Source organism: Hippopotamus amphibius, chromosome 6 (assembly GCF_030028045.1).
Source record: "Hippopotamus amphibius kiboko isolate mHipAmp2 chromosome 6, mHipAmp2.hap2, whole genome shotgun sequence".
Taxonomy (NCBI): domain Eukaryota; kingdom Metazoa; phylum Chordata; class Mammalia; order Artiodactyla; family Hippopotamidae; genus Hippopotamus; species Hippopotamus amphibius.
In genome coordinates this window covers 12,200,620-12,217,039 of record NC_080191.1, presented here as the reverse complement: position 1 = coordinate 12,217,039, position 16,420 = coordinate 12,200,620, and the positions used below count along the sequence as shown (strand labels likewise).

Sequence of the window (16,420 nt, the reverse complement as noted above, 5' to 3'; positions counted from 1 at the left end):
AAAATTTAAAGCATCGAAACCCCTTGATAACCTAAGGTAAGAAGCTGAGAACGAGATGTGTGCTGGAAGCTTCAGGCTTCCTACCTAAGAGGGATTGGAAAAAGCAGCAGAATGAGCAGGTCCACAGGCTGCAAGATCTGGGATGGAATCCTGCCCTTTTACTAGCTGGTTTGTTTGGCAAAATCAAGCTATTTGAGCTTCAGTTCTATTGTCTTAATCACCTTACAGGATTTTTGTGAAAATACCCGTTGGCAGGGGGCGGGGGGGGGGTGTTTTTTTTGTTTTTTGGGTTTTTTTGGCCACCGCTGCCTTAGAAGCACAGTCTTAACCACTGGACCACCAGGGAAGGCCCCTAAATCAGGTATTTTAAATGCCTGTAGTAGTCTCTGGTAAATAGTAGGCACTACATCACATTATATTGTAATTATTCTTATAGCAAAATGTATCAATACTAATAAAGAGAAGAGTTAAAAGAGGTCAGATGAGAACAACAAAAATAGTGGGAAACAATGAAAAAGGCTAGCGAAGCCGCCGAGATGATAGAAAAGCTTTAAAGAGAAAGGAATTCAGAGCAGCTGACTCTCTGTTGTTCTGGTTTGCATGCAGCGCTGCCCCCGTGGGAGGCTGCGGCCTGAGGTTCAGCCCGCCTGAGCTTTTTCCAGGGGACTCCGGGTTTTACCTCAGTCCGTGTCTGCACAAAAGGCCTAATTATAGCTAACCACCAAGGAACGGGAGCAGCTCAGAAGTTTTTATCATTTGCAGATAAATATCGAGAGGTAAATCCCGCTAATCACTTTCCCCTGAAGGCTCCCTTCGTCTACGAGCTGGGTTTTGGCTGTGGGGCTTCATTGACTCAGCTGTGAGGTAGTTTAGCTTCGTTCAGACCACATTTGCTTCTGCTGGTCTGTTGTGCAAGAAGTCAGAGGGTGAAATCCCCAGCCACGGTGCCTCATCCCCTGGAGCAGGCCCGGGGCTGGCCCTGTGATGTGGGGTCCCACCTGTACCCAGCAGCTGGACCAGGCAAATGGGACAGAAAAGCAGAAAGCTTAGCTGGAAGCTGGGAAGCCGTGAATTCCCTTGTGATAGGATAACGAAGGATGCTGGGAGAGCTCGAAGGTCAGTGGGGATATGTCTGCCTCTAGTATATAGCGAGGAATTTTTTTTTTTTTTACAGTAGGACCTTGTTGCTCATCTGTTTTACATATAGCAGTGTGTATATACTAACCCCAAACTCCTAATTTATCCCCCACCCCCTTTCCCCTTTGCTAACCATAAGTTTGTTTTCTAAGTCTGAGTTGTATTTTAGATTCCACATATAAGTGATATGATGGTATGTGTCTTTCTCTTTCTGACTTACTTCACTGAGTATGATCATCTCGAGGCCCATGCATGTTGCTGCAACAAGGCAATATTGCCGTAGTGTGTTCATTCATATTTATTTATCACATGTAGACCGTATCAGAAATTTTTTTACATATTGGTGACATGGCTTATTGAGGAAGAGAATTAACTCCTTTACTGGTGGATAAGATGCCCCTTCCACTTGGGTCTAGTCTTGGGGCTGATCAGGGCAAGTTTATTACGTGTCAGGGACCTACCGTCCAGGGCCAAGAGATGGGCTGCCCAGTTCCCTTTCCAACATGGAGCACAGGTGTTGGAAGAAAATAAGGGTCTCTCCATGAAGAGAAAGACTGCCCACCGCAGAACAGACCCAGGAGGTATTCTGTCTCCTCCATATGATTCCTTGTGTGGTTGAATCTTATAAAACTGGAAGAGAAGGTTCAAATACAGTGGATTAAAGAGCTGAAATCTATCCTCACAGTGAAACTCTGGAGGCTTCTCAATCCCTGCATCCAGGCAACAATATCCACTGCCTCGTGGCCCTTTCTTTTCATGGCCAAAGGCAGCAAGATGGCAGAAACTAAGTGGCACTAACCCAAGAGCATGTCCTCTGCAGGTCTGCTCAGATTACCTAAACCAGTGCAAGTCCTATAAGCTCTGAAGGCTCTTGAACCTCTGGGATGGCGTTAGAGCAGATTCATCTACATCTAAGAGAAAGGAAATAAAAAATACGCACATATGCCAAGTAAGAAATTTATCTGATCAAATGACAACATATGAAGATATTTTAAACTATAAGGCTCTATTCAGACAAAATGTAAATTTATTATAAAGTAAAATGGTATCAATGTAAATGGCACCTAAAATCAGAAAGAATGTGATCCCTATAAATAATGTCTGTAAAAAGCATTCACAAGATCCTGGTGTACTTTAAAACTAGGTTGCAAGTATATCAGTAGAACCCGTAAATAGTACTTAAAGTGGGTTTCTTAAATTTCCCTTGCGATATGTTGTTACACACAAGGACTTGGGGTCCTGTGACGATCAGAGCATGGCTACCATCAGTGAGATGTGTCGGGAGTGCATGGCAACCGGAGTTCCCTGCACCGTGTCCTATCCCTCCACATCCTTGGGAATTTGAGTTGAGTGGGTGGGAATTTCTAACCACACTGGCTGGGGATAATTAGAAAAAGAGGCTGGGAAACCAGGGTTGGAAAGAGGGAAGGGAGGGGAAACATGGCAGTGTTGATGGTTTCTGCAGAGCAGCTTTAGAAATGACTGAGGAAATGGATTTTAAAAATAATAATAACAGCGAATCCTTGGAGCTGAACCTGGGGTCTGCACCAGGCCCCCAGGGTCGGGACTGACCAGCGTGCCCAAGTGCTTGGCTGGGCGCCACCGTGCACTAGCATGAAATCTTCACAGGAGGGCAAGGTCATCACCAGCGTGCCCTGGGGACAGGGCACAGTGTGTAGATTACATCAACTTTCCCTAAATATTTTTTCCAGCATCCAAGTGACTCTGGCTTTGGGGCCACGATAGGACCTGGGAGGCAGGAATTGGCAGCTCCAAGTTCTTACACCAGAAAAGCTTCAGGCATACTGAAGGAGAACCAGGCACGAAGAAGAAGGTGGCATCTCCCAGTGAGCACAGCACACTCTTGGCAGCAAAGCACAAAGGTACAAAATGATTAAAGTGAAATGGACCATAGGGAGAAATGGAAAAGATCCCAGGGAGCCAAGGATGGTAACTGAAAAATAATTATATAGCACCCATTATTACTAATTTAAGATCTATAAACATCATAGGGTTTGTGCTATTAATTTATAAATATATTTATGAGGGCTTGCAAAATATTATAAATGACATACATTCTGGTATAAATGTTACACTCCAGCTTCATACAACGGACTTCATATTACATTTAAACATAGTAGATTTGGGGTAATATAGAGAATACTTTTTTTTTAAATTTATTTATTTTATTTATTTATTGGCTGCGTTGGGTCTTCGTTGCTGCACACGGGCTTTCTCTAGTTGCTGCGAGCGGGGGCTACTCTTCATTGTGGTGCACAGGCTCCTCATTGTAGTGGCTTCTCTTGTGGAGCACGGGCCCTAGGCATGTGGGCTTCAGTAGTTGTGACACATGGGCTCAGTAGTTGTGGCTCACGGGCTCTAGAGCACAGGCTCAATAGTTGTGGCGCACGGGCTTAGTTGCTCCGTGGCATGTGGAATCTTCCCAGGGCAGGGCTCGAACCTGTGTCCCCTGCATTGTCAGGTGGATTCTTTACCACTGCGCCACCTAGGAAGTCTGAGAATAATTTCTGAAGACCATTTTTGTAGCGAAGTGAAGGCCAAAAAACACAGGAAGCATCTTATTGGTGGCTTTGGCAGCAAACGTGTTTTTTTTAAATCTATGTGTTATACAAAGATACACTTGTTCATTTGTATACATAAATTTATAAAATTCACCCATAGGAGAGCTTTTATGTTTCTTATCTGCTTCTTTGCCATCAGTCTAGTAGGAGGACTACTCAATGGCTTTGGCTCCTTTTCTCGGAGTCTCACTGTCCTCCTTAGAGGGATGTACTTAAAAATAGGTTCACGTTTCCCATTCAAACTAAGTGGCTCTTTGAAGATTCCTAACCTTGAGATTACAGTCTTCCCTGTCAATGGCACTGAGGCACACACACATTTTAATAAAAACAGTAAATGACTTTGTATCACCTAATTTTAGCAGTGTGCTTTTAAACAGGTTTGCTCCCAGCACTACAGAAAATAACCTCCCGACACATCCAGGTTGATCATTAGAGATGACCCCCCCTCTGTTGTCTGAGGTTGACAGAGTGAGACGGACCTGCAGGTGAGTCAGGGTAAGAAAATCTCAAGTTTCTGTGGACTCACAGAACATTAAAAATCATGGCTTTAGCAGAATCTAAAATTACTTTCTACACAGAGAAGATGCAATAGCTAATTACTCTATAGAGTGATTTTGTGAATGTGTAAATGCACGTGTAAACTTAATGGCCTACACAGCTTCCCCCCAACAGTTAAAGGAAAGCAGTATTAACACTATTACCTTCTACATTTGGTTCAGGCCCCGAAAGAAAGAGTTCAACCTACTGTACCTTTACAGTCTTAAAGCCAAGGCTGAGTCATTCATCTTTGTTTCATTTCTGCAAAATAAATGTCTAATTTACCAAGCAGACGAGCCCACTAGAGTAGGAAAGTGAAATCGGCCTTTCTACTGTGAGGTTAATAAGCCAGCGTCTGATGAGTATGTCAGGAGCTGAGACCCAGTCTGCGGAGATTTTCTCAGTGAGTGACCAAGCATGAAATTTGACTCAAGTGAAGTTACTAAAACACCTGGCTTTAAAAAATGAGTTTAGGAAAATGAGGTGACCCTGGAGTAGCTTAGTTTTATAGCTTCTCTAACAGAAATCGCTTCTTGGCAACAGAGGCTCTTGTCTCAGCTCACCTGAAAATAATTTCATTTGGAACTTTTCTTGGCTGTTTACCGTCATGGGACTGACTCCGAGTTGGTTCCAGTGGATGACACAACATAAAGGTCAGTGGGGTGTGATGGAGCGCAGCCCGTCAGGGGCTTCCCCCAACCGGGCGGCCTGGTGAAGGGTGATTTAAGCAAACTTCGAATTTCCCAAATACCCCCGTGTCTGGATTTACGACTAGTGGGAAAGAGAGATCTGGCATCTAACTACTCTATAGAGTGATTTTGTAAATGTATAAATGCACGTGTAAACTCAATGGCCTACACAGCTTCACCCCTATAGTTAAAGGAAAGCAGTATTAACACTATCACCTTCTACATTTGGTTCAGGCCCCGAAAGAAAGAGTTCAACCTACCGTATCTTTACAGTCTTAAAGCCTGTAGAGCTTTAAGGCTTGTGGTGGACAGAGCTTGTGGTGGACCATCTGCCCCCACAGCTGTGTCCCCGTGTGCCGTCCTGGCACCTGGTACCCATCGCAGACTGTAAAGAGACATCCATGGCCCTGGAGGAGCCACGTGAAGGTCAGAATAGCGGCTGAAGAGTGCAGCAGCTCTGTCAGCCTCGTCACTCTGTGGCACTTGTTTGGCCACTTGACTCTCCAATCCTCCCGCCCCAAGTAACATGCTTCCCACAGCAGAGTGGCGGCCAGATGCCTCCACATCACGGCGGAGCTGGTTTAGCCCAAGGCTGACACCGAGCTCAGAACCGCTTCCACTGTTACGTTTGCAGCTTTTGGGTTCAGCCCAACTTCCAAGCAGCCGAATATAAGGGTAATGTGAGCAAAGTCTGACGAGCTTTATTCGTTATTGAGCTACCCACAGAAGTAAGGTGATGCCCCCAGAAGTAAGGTGATCGAGTAGAATGATGTGTCTGGCCTGAGAGAAAAATATACGTGAGTTGTATCACATCTTACTTTAAAATTTTCCAGCTAAAAAATCAATTGGGCGAAGCCTGAGCTTCCCTGCTTTTTAATGTTGCCTCAGCCTCAATTTCAAACTTACATTTTTGTTAAAACTATCAAATGGACAACCTCGTTGCCATGGCAGAGAAAAAACTGTCTCTGATGGAAATGAACAACAACTCAGAAAGACAAGTGAAGGCATTTGCCAGGACAAAGTGCTAAGATTTTAAGTTAAATGAAAATATATCTAGAAAATATTATGAAAATATCTCTCTCAAAAATAGCACTAAGTTTAGTCGGAAGGCTCCGTGAAACAGAAAGCTGACCAGTAAAAAGAGAAGATAACCTTCCCATTTTATGAATCTTCCTCACTTTCCTGCCCTCAGACTCTGCAGGGCTGGGGGTGTATCAATATTAAAGCAGAAAAATCTAAAAGCTGTGAAAAAGTGCTGGTATTTTTCAAGATCTCTTCAAGACAATTTCCCTCTTGGTAACTTGAATCCTCTCTTGGGATCAAGGCCACTGACGGACTTTAAATGTATTTGAAGACACAGGTTCAAAGACCTCGTCGTCGTCTTCCACCCCTTCCTCTATCGGTTTCATCTTGGCAGAGGCTCGCTGGTGTGGGGATGATGCATCTGTCAAAGACACAGAAAGGAAAACCACTTAATGTACAGCCTGCCCTGATGCTGGCGTGATATATCAACGATAAACTCCAACTGCAAAATAAAACTCTCCGGGAATCTCTAGCTGGCACCAGGAATGCAGTTTCCCTAAATACTGTATTTTCTTAATTTAATTTTTTTATATTGGAGTATAGTTGATTTACAATGTTAGTTTCAGGTGTACAGCAAAGTGATTCAGTTATACATATACAATTTCCACTCTTTTTCAGATTCCTTTCCCATATAGGTTATTGCAGAATATTGAGTAGCGTTCCCTGTGCTATACAGTAGGACTTTGTTGATTATTTTATATATAGCAGTGTGTATGTTAATCCCAAACTCCTAATTTATCCCTTCTGCCTCGACCTTTGGTAACCATAAATTTGTTTTCAAAGCCTGTGAGTCTGTTTCTGTCTTGTAAATAAGTTCGTTTGTATCATTTTTTTTAGATTCCACATATATGTGATATCATATGGTATTTGTCTCTGACTGACTTCACTTAGTGTGATCATCTCTAGGTCCATCCATGTTGCTGCAAATGGCATTATTTCATTCTTTTTTATGGCTGAGTAATATTCCTTTGTATATATGTACCACATCTTCTTTATCCCTTCCTCTGTTGATGGACATTTAGGTTACTTCCATATCTTGGCTATTGTAAATAGTGCTGCAATGAACATGGGGGTGCGTGTATCTTTTCAAATTATGGTTTTTCTCCAAATATATGTCCAGGAGTGGGATTGCAGGATCATATGGTAGCTGTATTTTTTGTTTAAGGAACCTCCATACTGTTTTCCATAGCAGCTGCACCAATTTATATTCCCACCAACAGTATAGGGTTCCCTTTTCTCCACACTCTCTCCAGTATTATTATTTGTAGACTTTCTGATGATGGCTATTCTGACTGGTGTGAGATGATACCTCCTAGTTTTGATTTGCATTTCTGTAATAATTAGCAATATTAAGCATCTTGTCATATGCCTTTTGGCTATCTGTATGTCCTCCTTGGAGAACTGTCTATTTAGATCTTCTGCCCATTTTTTGATTGGATTATTTTGTTTTGTTTTGATATTGAACTGCATGAGCTGTTTGTATATTTTGGAGATTGATCCCTTCTCAGTTGTACCATTTGCATTTTTTCCCATTATGTAGGTTATCTTTTTGTTTTGCTTATGGTTTCTTTTGCTGTGCAAAAGCTTTAAAGTTTAATTAGGTCCCATTTGCATAATGGAAATAAAAACAAAAATAAACAAGGAGACAGATCCAAAAATATATTGCTGAGATCTGTGTCAAAGCATGTCCACCTATGTTTTCCTCTAGAAGTTTTATAGTATTCAGTCTTACATTTAGGTCTTTAATCCATTTTGAATTTATTTTTGTGTATGGTATTAGAGAAGGTTTGAATTTCATTCTTTTACGTGTAGCTGTCCAGTTTTCCCAGTGCTGCTTACTGAAGAGACTGTCTTTTCTCCATTGTATAGTCTTGCCTCCTTTGTCATAGATTAATTGATCATAGGAGCATGGGTTTATTGTTGGGCTTTCTATCCTGTTCCATTGATCTATATTTCTGTTTTTGTGGCAGTACCATACTGTTTTGATTACTGTAGCTTTGTAATAGTCTGAAGTCAGGGAGCCTGATTCTCCCAGTTCTGTTTTTCTTTCTCAAGATTACTTTGGCTATTTGAGGTCTTTTGTGTTTCCATACAAATTAAAAATTTTTTTGTTCTAGTTCTGTGAAAAATGCCATTGGTACTTTGATAGAGATTGCACTGAATCTGTAGATTGCCTTGGGAAGTATAGTCACAATCCAAGAACATGGTATATCTTTCCATCTGTGTCATCTTTGATTTCTTTCATCAGCATCTTATAGTTTTCAAAGTACAGGTCTTTTGCCTCCTTAGGTAAGTTTATTCCTAGGTATTTCATTCTTTTTGATGCAATGGTATATGGGATTTCTTTTAAGCTCTTTATTGGAGTATAATTGCTTTACACTGTTGTGCCAGTTTCTGCTGTACAACAAAATGAATCAGCTATATTTATACATGTATCCCCATATCCCTTCCCTCTCATGACTCCTTCCTACCCTCCCTATCCCACCCCTCTAAGTCATCAACAATAATCAAGTTGATCTCCCTGTGTAGGACTGTTTTCTTAACTTCTCTTTCTGATCTTTCTTTGTTAGTGTATAGAAATGCAACAGATTTCTGTGTATGAATTTTGTATCCTGCAACTTTACTGAATTCATTGATGAGCTCTCATAGTTTTCTGGTAGCATCTTTAGGATTTTCTATGTATAGTATCATATCATCTGCAAACAATGCCAGTTTTACTTTTTCTTTTCCAATTTGGATCCCTTTTATTTCTTTTTCTTCTCTGATTGCTGTGCATGCCAAGTCATTTTGGATAAAGCCAAATATCAAGGACCTTTTGGCATGGGCCAAATGTTTCCCTGGACATTCTGGACAGGACCAAATATGACCAAATATCAAGGACCTCAATGTGGACAAAATGTCTTATGGACCAAATGCAAGGCATCAAAATCAAGAAGCCATTCTCAGTCCATGAGAACAGATGTGGAGTGGATGCCACTGCAGGTGCCTGGATGGCATGAGCTTCTCAAACATATGCAGCTCCCAATGGGTTGCCCCAAAGTCTGCTTAGAACTCAGAATGCACATTGCTACAGTAATATCATAGTGGTGATTCGAGTCCCTTGAAGGCTGGCTTCACTCCTAATTTCCCTAAAGAATGGTTCTACTCCAAAACTATAGATCCTAACACCATTTGGAACACCACCTAAAAGAACATTTCTTGCCACCACCTGTCCAGTCACTCCCTGGACTGATAGGGGAGAGGGAGAGAGAGGAGGAGGTGGTGAGGAGGAGAATCTAGGAGGGAAGAGCCAGATGGAGGAAATAAATCCCAAATTGCAGCAGATGCCCTTACATCAAAGAAACCAAACAATAAATAACTCATTCATTCTGTCCATCCCTCATTCGTTCATGCATTCACTAAATGCTAACTGAGCATCTACTATAATGGACACTGTGCTTGATGTAGAAAAAAACATTATTTAAAAGTCAGAGTAGAAGTTATTATAAATGGGTGCATAGGCTTTTCAAGGTGCCTAATAATACAGCAAACTCTTCCACACAGTTCCCTCATTCTGTGTCAGGCTCCACTTTGTCAGGGTCTCCCTCGGCCCCACCCACACCTGTGCCACATCCTTGCTGTGCCCTCCAGCAGGGCAGGGTCACTTAGCAATCAGTCAACCACAAATGCTGAACTCCGGCTGGGTGTAAGGTTGATGATGGAGGGAGAGTGGGTGAAATCTGACTCTTCAAATACTTGCTATACAGCAAAGGACAGTAGTGGGATCCTAGGAAGACACAAAGCAGAAAGGCTGCAAGAAATGTATCAAGATCAGCTGTTAATCCCTGGCCAGAGTCAGAGGCAGACCGGAGGGCGCTGCAGCCCTGAGAGTGCGGTGCCTTCAGCAAGGAGGAGGGGCAGGGGCCACCAGTGTGCCCCACACATGGACTGGGGTGGGCGCAGCGCACGGTGGTCAGGACCAGAGGCTCAGGAAACACTTCCAGGGTTCAGATCGCTGCTGTGTTACTTCCTAGCTGTGTGACCTGTCGTCCACTGCTAAACTTCTCTAGGCCTGCTTTCCTCTCTGTGGAAAGGAGATACTCACAGGACCTGCCTCGTGGGGTTGTTGGGAGGATTAAACAAAATAATGGAACGTGCTTGGCAAGGTGCTGGGCACATAAAAATGTCACTGTCATTTTTTTCAAGATACATATATTTTTATTTCACCCTTATTCATTTGGGTAGAAAGTATATTACACTGCTTATTTTATTGATAGAATTTTGAGATCAGGATAAAGATACTGGGGAAACTGACTTTTGGGGGCCTTATGTGTACACATCTGGTGGGGGGCTCTGTGTGTTCCGTCCATTGACAGCTTCAGAATCAAAGTCGCCATTGTTAGGAGAGAACGTTAATATATTTAGCAAGAAATGGTTTGTTTACGTATAAATTTAACTTAAGAAGCCTCTTTGGCAAATATAACATTTATCACTGTTTTCCAATTAAAGACTCACATAACATCATTACATAAACATTAAAAAAAATTGTTAATTTTATTGAAGTATAGTTGATGTACAATATTATGTAAGTTACAGGTGTACAATATAGTGATTCATAATTTTTAAAGGTTATTAGAAAATATTTGCTATATTCCTGTGCTGTACAATATATCCTTGTAGCTTATTTACACATAGACGTTTGTGCCTTTTGATCTCCTACCCCTATCTTGCCCTATCCCTCTCCCCATTGGTAACCACTAGTTCTCTGTAAGTCTGCTTCCTTTTTGTTATATTCACTAGCTTGTTATATTTTTTAGATTCTACACTTAAGTGATATCATACAGTATTTGTCTTTCTCTGTCTGACTTCACTGTAGCATAATACCTTCCAAGTCCATCCGCGTTGTGGCCAATAGCAACATTTCATTCTTTTTTATGGCTGAGGTTTTTTTTGGGGGGTGGGGAAAAACAACACGTTACATACAATGACTGTCATTTAATTATTAACTATATAGTCACTGTCATACATCTGGGGAGATGCCACGACCCACAGCCACATCTTCCAACATAAAGAGATCATAATTATGTAGGGCTGGACTTTGGCAGAGCTAGTGTGTTTGTTGTATACACATGGAAATCGTTCACTTCCAAACATGTACAGTCAATTATAATACGGAGTTTCTAGAAAGACAACTACTGACATAAATAGTAGAAAATCAGCCTCTATTAAAATAGTCCAAGAACACAATTCTGCCCCTGAGCACAGCATGGGAGAATCTCTCAGACATGTTCTTTTTATCCCTTTTCACACAGGTGACAGCAGACATACCAAACATAACCTCAAATATGCATGTCTACTCGAATGGCAACGTGACCTATCTGTGTGACCTTGGGCAGATTACTTCACCTCTCTGTGCCTCAACTTCACTCTCTGTAAAATTGAAATCATAACAATACCATCTATTTCACATGGTTGTTCAGAGGATTACATGACTTAACACTTGTTAAGTTCTGACATGTGCACCTAGGATGTCATAATCTCTGTAAATGTTAGTAAAATGAGTTAACAATATGGCCTTAGGAGATCAATGGCCTAAATCATCAGAAAACTTGTTAAAATTCACTACTGTTCATAGGAACAGCAAATAAAGGAAATGGGACTTGTGCTCAAATAGGGGTTTGTGTTTCTCAATCTGAGTGTAGCAAAATTGTCTTTTTTCCTTCTTTAAGAAAAAACAATAGCCATGGCTTCCATATATTTCTAGCCTCAAGTTATGATTGAATCCCATGAAATATTAACTTAGGCTGAGTATTTGCAACCAGATAAAACCCTCAGAACAAGCAAGATGGCGTGTCTAAGAGCATTATTCCAAATCAATTACGTAGAGCATTTGGATGTAACTGTATGACACACCTAACACAAACACGCCTCGTGCATTTTGACTGGGGAAGTGGGGAGAATTGGTCTGTCGTTTTTAAGCCCATCTACCATACCAGAACTACTATTGACATCCTGTCGTAACCTGAGGCTGCTATCTACATTGGGGCCAAAATGTTACCTGCCCCCTTAACTACCTCACCAATCACTACCTTTTCCCATTGAGAGAGAAAGAAGAAAGAACCCAGTACAATTGGAAATGACCTAGAGAAGCTTTGTGAGAACGTTCAGCGTCTCTTTTGTCGACTGAAAAAACATGCACAACCTAAAAGTTGAGAATCATGTTTTATTTGGCAGACAAAAGTGAGGGCTTAAGCCCGGGACACAGCCTCTCAGATAGCTCTGAGAGACTGCACCTAGAGGGAAGGGAGGAGCCAGGATATATAGTTTTTGCAGCAAAGACCAGGTAGTCAGAACATCAAAAGATTACTATTAATTAAAGGAAACCAGATGTCTCAAGCTAAGGAATTTACTTGAGATGTAAGGGAAGATGCAAGAGTCTGGGCTCACTGACATCATTGCTTTGATATGCACCTCAGCTAACTGGGGCCAGCATCCTGTGCTTTCTCATCCTGAGTCTCCTCAGGGTGCACGATGGGAGGTGGCTGCAGCAGCTGACTGCTAGCTGGCGGGCATCCTGTTTCTGTTTTGAGTTCCCTCGGGGCTCACCATCAGCGTGGCTGTACTGTGATGGCTTGATGGCTGCAACGTCTTTTGTTTACTGATATGGCAGGCAACTTTTAATTTTCATTGAGACAGTGAAAGAATTTATTCTGTCCCCAATCTATTTGCCTGGGAAAGGAAGAGCTGTAGTGCTTATGATGTAACATTAAAAAGATAGTAAAGCAAGTCATCCACAGTCCTGGGGTGACATCCAGGGGCCTCCTTCCCTTCTGGTCCAAGCTCTGGCAAACTCATTGCTCCCCAAATCCAAACCATTCTTTTCCTCTTCTCCTCTTACTTTTCTCTCCTCCTGGACTGGTTTCTCGACTGTCGTCTCTACCCACCACATTACTATCCACTCCTCAAGGTGCAGTTCAAACCCACCTCCTTCATTTGCAGTGTTCCCTAATCCCTGCTGTGGGGAGATTCTGTACTCCGCCCAGCGGCAAGTACCTGCATCTCTCCCTTACTGGAAATCAAGCATCTTGAGGGCTGTCATCACAGCCTCTTCTCTCCCACAGCCTCTCTGAAGTACCCCCCACATAGCCAGGTCCTTGATAATTACTTAGTACATGAGAAAATTCCCTCTTGAAGGGATGGGGCCTTCCGAAAGCTGATCCTGAGGAAGTTGGAAAATCACACGGCCATCACACCGAATCTCTGATGGGTCAAGTCCTCGCCCTAGCAGTGGGGCACCACCCGTGTCCCTCAAGCGCACTCAGGTCTTGGGTTATGGTAAAACTTCAATATGAAAAGTGACTGTTATCACTATATTCTGTCCCCTGAGTGAAATCACTTTCATATCATCAATGAGTCAACAGTGTTCAGGGCTTCCCTGGTAGCACAGTGGTTAAGAATCCGCCTGCCAATGCAGGGGACACTGGTTTGATCCCTGGTCCGGGAAGTCCCACGTGCCATGGAGCAACTAAGCCCGTGCACCACAACTACTGAGCCTGTGCTCTAGAGCCCATGAGCCACAACTAATGAGCCCATGTGCCGCAATTACTGAAGCCTGTGCACCTTGAGCCCATGCTCTGCAACAAGAGAAGCCACTGCAATGAGAAGCCTGTGCACCGCAACGAAGAGTAGCCCCCGCTTGCCACAACTAGAGAAAGCCTGCGTGCAGCAATGAAGACCCAATGCAGCCAATAAATAAAAATAAAATAAATCAATTAAAAAAAACCAGTGCTCACAGCACAGAGTACTGTTACCTCAAGTGAGCATCAGTGAGGTTTGTCAGTACCATCACCTGCTACAAAGTTTCCATCCAATCAGCAAAGAGAACCCCCAAGTGACTACAAGGGATTAGAGGCTGGGTTAAATGTTGGGGAAATAAAAATGAACCAAACATAGTCTCTGCCTCTGTCTTATTTTGCTTCTCAGGAACTCCATTGTGCTTTCTGGAGCAATTCATCCTCACCACGTCCCTATCATTATTTCTACTTTTCACTCAGAGGCTAAAGCAAAGACACCCTGGACACCTGGGAAAGAAACAGCGGGAGAGATGCAGTGGACAAACGCCTTTCCCACAAGGGAGGGAACCACTCAGAAACGAATTTGGCCAGGGTAAACCAGGAGGCCCTGACAGCTCAGCCAGACTGACAGCTGATTTTTTTTTTTTTCTTTTTTTCACACGGAGAAGACTAGATTCCCTTTCAGGCTGTGTGGCTATATTGGGGCCCGCATGCACCCCACATCCCAGTTTGCGCCACAGTGCCTGTTGTCTTTCTCCATCGGGCAGATGCACTGGAAGGCAACACGAACACCGTCTGACTTGCTGCTGCTGGAAGCCACCAGAGCCAGCCAGCTGCCTGACACCTCGACAGGAAAACAGGTGCAGAGAGCCCATTCAGGTAGCCTGGCTCCTGTACCACTAAGGGCCAAGTATGATGTTCACCTGGCGCTACCTGGGAATCGGCCAATGTCATGGCCAGGAGACAGGCAGGCTCCCTGGAGAAGGAGCTCACTGGCCCTGAACCCGATGTTGTCTGCCCTCTGCAGGAGACCTGCTGGTTCAGTGGAAAGACTCAGAGGCCAGCACGATGCTGCCAGAAATCGTTTCTTTGTCCACTAATAAATGCAAACCCAGTTTGGAGGATGAACAAAAAAAGAATATTCTGCTTCAAGGGGACGAGCTTACATTTCACAAGTTGAACATTAATAAATTCTTTCTACAGGTTTGCCCAGTTTTTCATTAATCTTATGCACTGATGCATCATCAGAGCTTTGCCCAGAAGGCCCAGTACCCTCCCTAAGTGTGGGAGCAGGAGGAGAGAACAGAGGAAGAAATTGAGCTTATCTTCAGCTAAGTGCTTTTCAAGTTACGTTTGCCCCTCGAGGACGTTACTGTGAGGTTCACAACCTCTTATGATGCTTTACTCTTCATTTATTCCAAATTCTAGAGGGGCAAACACTTCCATATCCATAAATTTTCCAGAAAACTGATTTTTATCCTTCTATTAAAACTGCTTTTACAGTTGGGAGACAAAAGCAGGTAACTATATCCTTTGGCATTTATTATAATCAAGAAGAGATAATTAATGTGCGTTTTGGCTGTTAGCTATCAACACCTTCCAATAGGCTCTGGTTGCCAATGAACAGTTTATTCTAAAAGTAAGTAAAATGAATGTCAGACTGAACTTCAGACTTATCAGGTGTGAAACTGTTAAACAGTTACAGCAAGAGTTACTTTTGCTTGGGGGATATTTCAGATTATACCAGGTGGCAAAAAAAATAATTCTGTCAAGAAGACAGTACACATTCCTTCCATAGATAGCAAGGCCTGGAAAAGGTACAGCCAGCAGAGCGGAATTGACTCTGAGCCGCACACCATGTTCTGTGTGTTCAGGTGGGAAAGACAAGGGGAGCGCCAGGCAGCCATCCTGAGAGTAAGAGAGAAAAACTCAAACTCAAGAAACATGCACACTGAGCAGAAGACTTAGAGGTGACAGCCCTGAACCAAACAGTGGACACCTCCACTCACACCAGACCACAGCGGGTGACAGTCCCCGGGACACCCACAGGGGGCTTTGCATCCGGGAAGGAGAGTTGTTCAGGCAGTGGCTTGTGCTGGATCCTAGTTGAGGAGTAAAGCAGCTGGCGGTTAAGACCCACTGTGCGTCCTTTGAGGGTCGCTGCCTGCAGGTGCAAACCAGCCGGGGGCCTCCATGGAGGATGGGCTCAGGTTGCCCCACCAGGCCTTTTACCTTAAAGTCCTGGAGTTAAAGAACCACAGGAGCCTTTTTACGCACAGACCAAGGAGAGCTTACATAATCATCCGTCCAACCTCTGCTATCCAAGTGGTAAAAAAATCAGGTAAGAGAAATGCCCTTTGACAGAACTCTTTTTTCTTTTTTTTTCAAGTGTGAAATTATTTTGAATTGAACTTACTTTGAGTTGGAATTACTGGGGTTTTTTTTAAACTTTTTTTTTCTAAGCTCTTTATTGGAATATAATTGCTTTACACTGTTGTGCCAGTTTCTGCTGTAAAACAAAGCGAATACACTGTATTTATACATATATCCCCATATCCCTTCCCTCCCATGACTCCTTCCCACCCTCCCTATCCCAGCCCTCTAAGTCATCACCCATCATCAAGTTGATCTCCCTGTTATGCAGCAGCTTCCCACTAGCTATCTAGTTTAGATGTCAATGCTACTCTCTCACTTCGTCCCAGCTTCCCCTTTGCCCCCTCCCAACCCAGTGTCCTCAAGTCCATTCTCTACATCTGCATCTTTATTCTTGCCCTGTCACTGGGTTCATCAGTACCATTTTTTTAGATTCCATATATATGAGTTAGCATGCGGTATTTGT

At 43.0% G+C, this 16,420-nt stretch overlaps 1 protein-coding gene across 2 annotated transcripts in view; it reads right to left on the bottom strand.

Moving 5' to 3' along the window:
- Window positions 1–5,621: 5,621 nt before the first annotated feature.
- Window positions 5,622–16,420, bottom strand: part of BVES (blood vessel epicardial substance) — a 39,298-nt gene continuing 28,499 nt past the window's right edge. For both annotated transcript variants that reach the window (XM_057740225.1, XM_057740226.1), the window contains exon 8: window positions 5,622–6,389. In XM_057740225.1, the coding sequence (XP_057596208.1) occupies window positions 6,265–6,389 (125 nt within the window). In that variant the 3' untranslated portion in view covers window positions 5,622–6,264. The remainder of the gene's footprint in view (window positions 6,390–16,420) is intronic.